The following is a 6,551-nucleotide window of genomic DNA, read 5'->3' on the forward strand; positions in this document are numbered from 1 at the left end:
GTCCATTTAATGGCGCGTTTACTTAATTTCTGTATTCACTGGCAACCATAAACAAAAGGGGAAACGGGACTCTTGCTTAAGAGCTAGGCCTACATGACGTTGACGTTTACCATAACACATGCATATATTCAGGAGCAAAACGATTTTTGTTCAACATCTAGTCTATGGCTTTGGACACGTAGGCTATATGTGTCGCCTAGTGTCGTAAAAGGACCCACAGCATGTGCATCAGAGTCATTACGCTCGTCTGGGCATAATATTACCATTTCTCAACATATATGCTCATAAACGATTGATGGTGGACAATGAACACTCACTTAAAAGAGAGACTTAATGCAGAATATATAACAACATGGAATACTGTATTTTGATTTAGAAATATGCACGAACATAAACACGCAATAAAGAATAATAAGCGCTTTAGGAAATATACGACTGTAATTGTCATTGAAGAATATCCCAATGTTTATATGAAATAGTTTTGCATAACTGTGACTGATAACACGTTTATCTAGTGTCATTATCCATGTTCGGTATAAAAACTAACTAACAAAACGTCTAGAGCACTTTTTTACATTTTGACAAATATTTTATGTAGGAACACCAAGTCGAGAAAAGTGAACAAGGATAGAAAAGATGGAGATGGGAGAGCAATACTATGTACAATCATATCTACACATATAGGATATTACAGACCGGGAGAATGATCGCATTATTTACATATCTACACATATAGGATATTACAGACCGGGGGAATGATCGCATTATTTGAGATATACATAATTCAATATAAAATCTTGAAATAAAAATACAAATCTGATACAGTCATAACGATTCGGTTCCACATTTCACCATTTACTCCACACAGGCAGTGACAGAAGTGTAGTACAAAGGTGCTTATAACGTAAATGATTGTCTGATGAACATAAAGTTAAACATAATTGCATCTTGGCTGAGCGGCATCATCACTTGGACTAAAACGAAGATGAAAAGGCGATAAACACCCTCTGGTAATTCATTCCCTCTTCTCGACGATCCTTGTAGAAATATTGAACAAGGTATTTTTCCCAGATACAAAAAAACAGCATGCAGGTGGTGGTGGGTCCATTGAAAGCGCTTAAAAAATACGTTTTTTTGTTGTTCTTTTTATATATATTTATATAAATTGGTCCTTTTTTCATCCTCGATATTTCATAGTTTCTTTTCAGGTCCATATTTCCTGTAAATATTTATATTTTTATATCATACGTCACACTCAGAGTCACTGGATGTTACTGAAAGAATGGACGTTCCAGTGTCAACTCGCTCTGTCATACTGGAGATGCTGGTAGTAGGACTGGCCGCGGTAGACGGCGATTCGGCCGAGCTGCGTGGAGTACACCCGGATTCTGAAAGGGACCGCATACCGTTCTGTCTAATTCCCTGGTGCTGAAGCCTAAAGAAAGGGAAAATAACATAGCAATTAAATACAGTGTCCCTCCGCAAAATACCGCTCAGCCTGCTTGTCATTCACTCCATGCCATGCCTTTAACAAATGCAGCCTAATGGGAGTAAGAATAGTCTAAAACAAAGCAGAATAAATACTAAAAATGTGGAAATATGACAGCGTATATTAGAATAAGAGGCTGGTTGTTAGTTATACTTAAACCTTGGCCAATGCAATTTGAGAAATGTTTTTTATCTTTGATTTTGTCATATCCAGGCCTACGTCCAAATGAATGAGAGACTACAGGCCTACATCCAAATGAATGAGACTCCATTTTTCAGATTGTTTTGATTTACTGACACGTCAAATGTGGAATAATTGCAATCATCCTACATGAATCAATCCACAATGTAGGCCTCCCATTTTATCACTGAGGAAACGCAGATGATGAAATGTAGCTGTGTTCTTCTATTCTTCACCAACTTTTCTGTTTTCATCCAGTTCAAATTGTCATTAATTATTGCGTTGCCAATAAATAATAGTCTACTCACATTGTGAATCGAAAACATGGCTGCAAAACAGGCTATAGTTTTAGAATTAATATGTGGTATTTATGTTGACAGCTTACATCAAATGTTATGCATCAATCGTTTCCAAACGTCTATGGTCTAATGTATACGTTTCGTATGTGTAAAAAGCACCACGAAAAAAAAAAAAATTGGTAACTGAACACATTCATTTTGCAAAACTATCCCATCTTTCCCAGTGTATTTTTGTGTGTGGTTTCTTAGTCTGCACTGGCCTTTTACAGCTGCTACATGTACATTATATTATGTTGAGTAAACAACTAACCAATAACCTATGAGCTAGGTGTTTTGTTTTATTTTCTGTTTGTGGTCCAAATCTATACCACGCTGCAGGGTGTCAAGTTTTCAGACCAAAACGTTCACTTGTTGAGAGAAGATAACAATCAATTAGAAACGTAGTATACCAACAACATGCTGTATTACAGGTTTAACAGACATCCTTATGAATCATTATTTTCTGTCTTGTCTGGAAAATAGGACAACTTCAAGATTTGCATTGCTGCTGATATTCTTTGTGTGTACTTCCTGTTTTGTTATCTAACGCATACACTGATGTTTTCATTCTGTTTATCAGGGAAACTAGCATATCAGCGTAATCTAGCCTACACGCTTTCGCATTTGTCGAGAGTTGTGTGTTTTACGTAGAATCATCTTTTACGGATTTTAATATATTTTTGATTCTTTTGGACAGCAATAATAGTTCGATTTTTCTGTACACGCTTTGAAAAAAAGGTTCTATATAGAGACCCCAAGTAACTATTTGTTCTAAGAGTGTAGCCCCTGAATGCACATAGGCCAATGAGATTAAAAAGTAAAATGTTGCCGTGCTCCCTCCCCACCTCCAACCATACACCCAACTTGCTAATTTGTAACCATCTATAACCTTGTTTATTACTTCGATTAAGTTTTCTATTTACATGGTATGTTTGCATTCAGTTTCAAGTCATTATTTTTGCTTATTTGGTTCTGTGTAGCCTATGCTTTGACAAATGAACAGCGCACTGACCTGTTTTTTGCTGCCGCGGCTCTGTCTCTTTGCCTCCGGTTTTTAAACCAATTTCCGACCTGTGTAGGAGTGAGTCCAGTGGCTTGAGCCAGTTCCCTTTTCTTGCTGGGGTTTGGATATGGGTCCTGAAGGTACCACTCCCTTAACAGACCGCGCGTCCTCTCTTTGAAACAGTGTGTCTTCTGCTCGCCGTCCCAGATGGTCCTGGGCAGGGGGAACTTCTTCCGTACCCTGTACTTGTCAACCGGTCCTAAGGGGCGACCGCGCAGCTTCTCGGCCTCCTGGTAGTGTGCCTCCAGCCACATGGCCTGCAGTTTGCCATGGGAGTCTTTGGTAAACTTGTGGTTCTCCAAGATGTGATAAAGGTCTCGAAAATTCCCCGTGTGGAAAGCAACCACTGCGCGAGCTCGCAGGATGGACTCATGCTTGTTGATCTGCTCGCATGCTCCAGGTGCCACCGGCAGGGACCATAGGAATCGTCCCAGCCGTTCAATGTCTCCGGTTTCCTCCAGCGTCTCACAGACGCTCGCAACTTGCTCCGGAGAGAAGTTGAGGGTCGGTAGCGCAAACATTGACAAGTCTTCTGGAGACCTGGTGGGAGTGCTGCTCGCCAAGAGCACAGGGCGCTCAGTGAAGTTTGGCAGGAAGAAATGGGAGGGATAAAGCTCTAAAGGGGATCTGAAAACCATGGAATGACCTGAGAGAGAAATACAGTTATCAAGAAAAAGAAAAGACGAGTATAGATTGTACGATTCAATAGCTATCGCCTAATGACACCAGCCTCATAATATCTCCCTCTAAATCCACCGTGAGTGTAGCACTGAAACATTTTGTTTCGCTTTTCTATTGGTCTTCTTGGTGTGGTTGTGAGGTTGTCATGGCAGCCCTGCCAATCACTGTCAAGCGTGCCAATCATTAGCCAGTACGTAGACTAGGGCTTTCACCACTTCTGTTGCAAGCACCGGGGGTTATCAGAAACTCCAATCTCAACACCACCCTCCCACTGCACGACTATAGTGAAGTATAAGACAAGGCTCGCCTATTTGTTGAATGGAATTAGCAATTAGTGGGTGGAATATTATTGCGATCTTAACGAGGCTCGTTAAAGCTCAAGAAGAAATGTGGGGAGAGATGCTTAGGAGGGGGGGGGGGTCTTAGTGGCGACAATCGGGCAGGAAAACGTTTGATTTTCTTTTTTGTAACAGTCAATTCACACCTTATGTTGGGGTGGTTTTTCCATTTTGCCCCATGTGAACCGTTTTATGTTTTGGTGAGGGACGAAAGCTGGCATCATTTAGGCCCATGGCATTATTTAGGCCCATGATTTTTGTCTAAATGTTTGCGTATATTGCGCAAAATGCGTATAAAAAAAACGTTATTTAAACGAATAAAACATAATATAATACATTTTTTACCGTTTGATATGTCTGTCTGACTTACTTCCGGAGATGAATCGGAAAAGGCGATATGTCAATATTTTCGTGACACAGCCTGGGCGCTTGCTTTGCTCAGAGAACAGCAGACCGTTGGTGTGGGTGTAATTCGCAGTGGCTCACCCTCTAGTCGGGCTTGGCCTCCCCTTGGTATTACGCAGCAGTGCAACCCTGCTGGCCCACTGCCCAGTGTGCGTTTTTCCAAACAGTGTTTTCATGTTAAATGAATATCGATGCGGTGCGTTGTAATGATTAAATGTTGATCAACTGGACCATTTCAAATAAGAACGTTTTGCCACTGGTATTGTCTTTGCAGTTCTTTCGCTGTAGGCCTAATAGTTTTGGCGACCATTTGTATAATTATGGTGAAAATTATTAGTCTGAAACAATATAGCCTAAAGAAAACTAGGCGTATTGCATCCTTTCATTTTCACAACTATAGGCATGATTAATAGCCACATATGTCACTGGATTCGGTTTAGAGCCCACATCAGTAGCCATAGCGGTGTGGTTTTCATGTTTATTTCAAAAGTACCTGTAGGCCTAATGCTTCATATTTTGTCATGGCTTAGTTGGTGTTAAAACTACGAGTTCACAGTAGCGAACAGTGCTCACATTGTATAAGCGCATGCATTAGACGTAGTGAAACACAACATCTAGACTTCGGCTAATCCGACCTCAATAAAACTGACATAATTATCCTATGCCGCCCTTCTAAATCATTCAGGAATTCAAAACGTTTCCTTCTCTTTCTCCAGCCTCAGATTTTTGCATTCCTCGCCATCTTCCTACACGACCGGTTCCAGCATAAGGGAGAGTAAGTAGCATGCACATCTGCGTTTTCGTTTTCCGTTTATCATATTCACATCCAATTACAATTACTGTGAGGTTGTTCCAGTGGATGCAGATACCATATTTATACCATTGCTTTGTTTTCGTGCGTGTGCGTGTGTGTGTTTGTGCTGCGTGTGTGCGTGTGTGAGAGTATGTCTGTGTGTGTGTGTGTGTGTGTGTGTGTGTGTGTGCGCGCGCGCTATAAGGGTGGGGTGATGATCATGTTGGAAGCTTAAGAGCAGGTTGTCTTTGGGATCAAATCTGTTTGCTCCCTTGTCATACGAAACTCAGGAGAAGTAATTCCAAGTGGCACTTGAATTGGTCCAATTGGAAAGCTTCTTGGACTGGAAGTAACCTGCGTTATTTCCATGCTGGCTATGGTCGTGTTAAAACGAACCTCCCCCTTCTCGCTCCGCCAATATTAAGAGGGGGCTTAACGGAAAGTAATCGGAATATTTAAAGCTGCGTTGCTTGTGTCCCCGGTCTACACATTTATCTGATCAATATGCATGGACTCCAGGTATTACGCAGAGCTATGTTTTTTAAGGAGATGGAGCCTAGTTGTAAGCAGCCCTCGCAGGCAATTCGGAAATCACTTCGGTGAAATGTAAAACCTGAATGGGTTTGCAAAGCCAGTGGTAAATCACATTCTTCTTACATTTGTTTACGTTAAGCATGTCATTAACACCTCCATACAAGTTTATTCACCTGGCCTAATTGTCTGTTTATCCTCCAGCTTCTTAGTACTCCTCTCTTAATGATAACCAGCGGGAGACGCGTTATTCAATGCCGACTAACCATTAACTTGATCTTTGTTTATTTACCACAGAACCCCGACGTGACAATACAGGCATGAGTTAGGACTAACTCTAAACTGACAGCACAAATATGAATGAACCTTGACTCGGCGTGATTACTTAACGGGGATGTATTTATTTGCGCCCGTTGACTCTGAGCTCAACATTTCGGAAGTTAGGCTGTATTTTTTCAATGATCCAAGGGGGGAAATAAACAAAGGTCTTAGGTTGCGTCATATTCTGAGAGGGGGAACCGAGCCACTCAATGAAAAGGTAAGAAAGCAGTCATTTTTATTTTCTTCCCTACTTAACCTCGGCTTCTCAATTGATGACGAGAAAAAACCTGCTACTCCCACCCCTGATCAAAATGCATGCGTAATATATATATTTTTTCAGCATAAGGACTGAACAGAATGCAGCGCGGGTACATTGGCTACTTTCCTCTTTTTAATTATTTCGTTTTTCTGA

General features: G+C 41.0%; 1 protein-coding gene across 1 annotated transcript; it reads right to left on the minus strand.

The window, feature by feature from the left end:
- Window positions 1-447: 447 nt before the first annotated feature.
- LOC129863155 (homeobox protein SIX3-like) lies at window positions 448-3,867 on the minus strand. Its single transcript, XM_055935089.1, has 2 exons — window positions 3,020-3,867; window positions 448-1,435 (listed from the first exon to the last, which is right to left on the minus strand). The coding sequence occupies exons 1-2, from the start codon at window positions 3,706-3,708 to the stop codon at window positions 1,243-1,245; spliced, it is 882 nt and encodes a 293-aa protein (XP_055791064.1). The 5' UTR covers window positions 3,709-3,867; the 3' UTR covers window positions 448-1,242.
- Between the last annotated feature and the right edge of the window lie 2,684 nt (window positions 3,868-6,551).

This window comes from Salvelinus fontinalis, chromosome 1, assembly GCF_029448725.1.
Source record: "Salvelinus fontinalis isolate EN_2023a chromosome 1, ASM2944872v1, whole genome shotgun sequence".
Lineage (NCBI taxonomy): Eukaryota > Metazoa > Chordata > Actinopteri > Salmoniformes > Salmonidae > Salvelinus > Salvelinus fontinalis.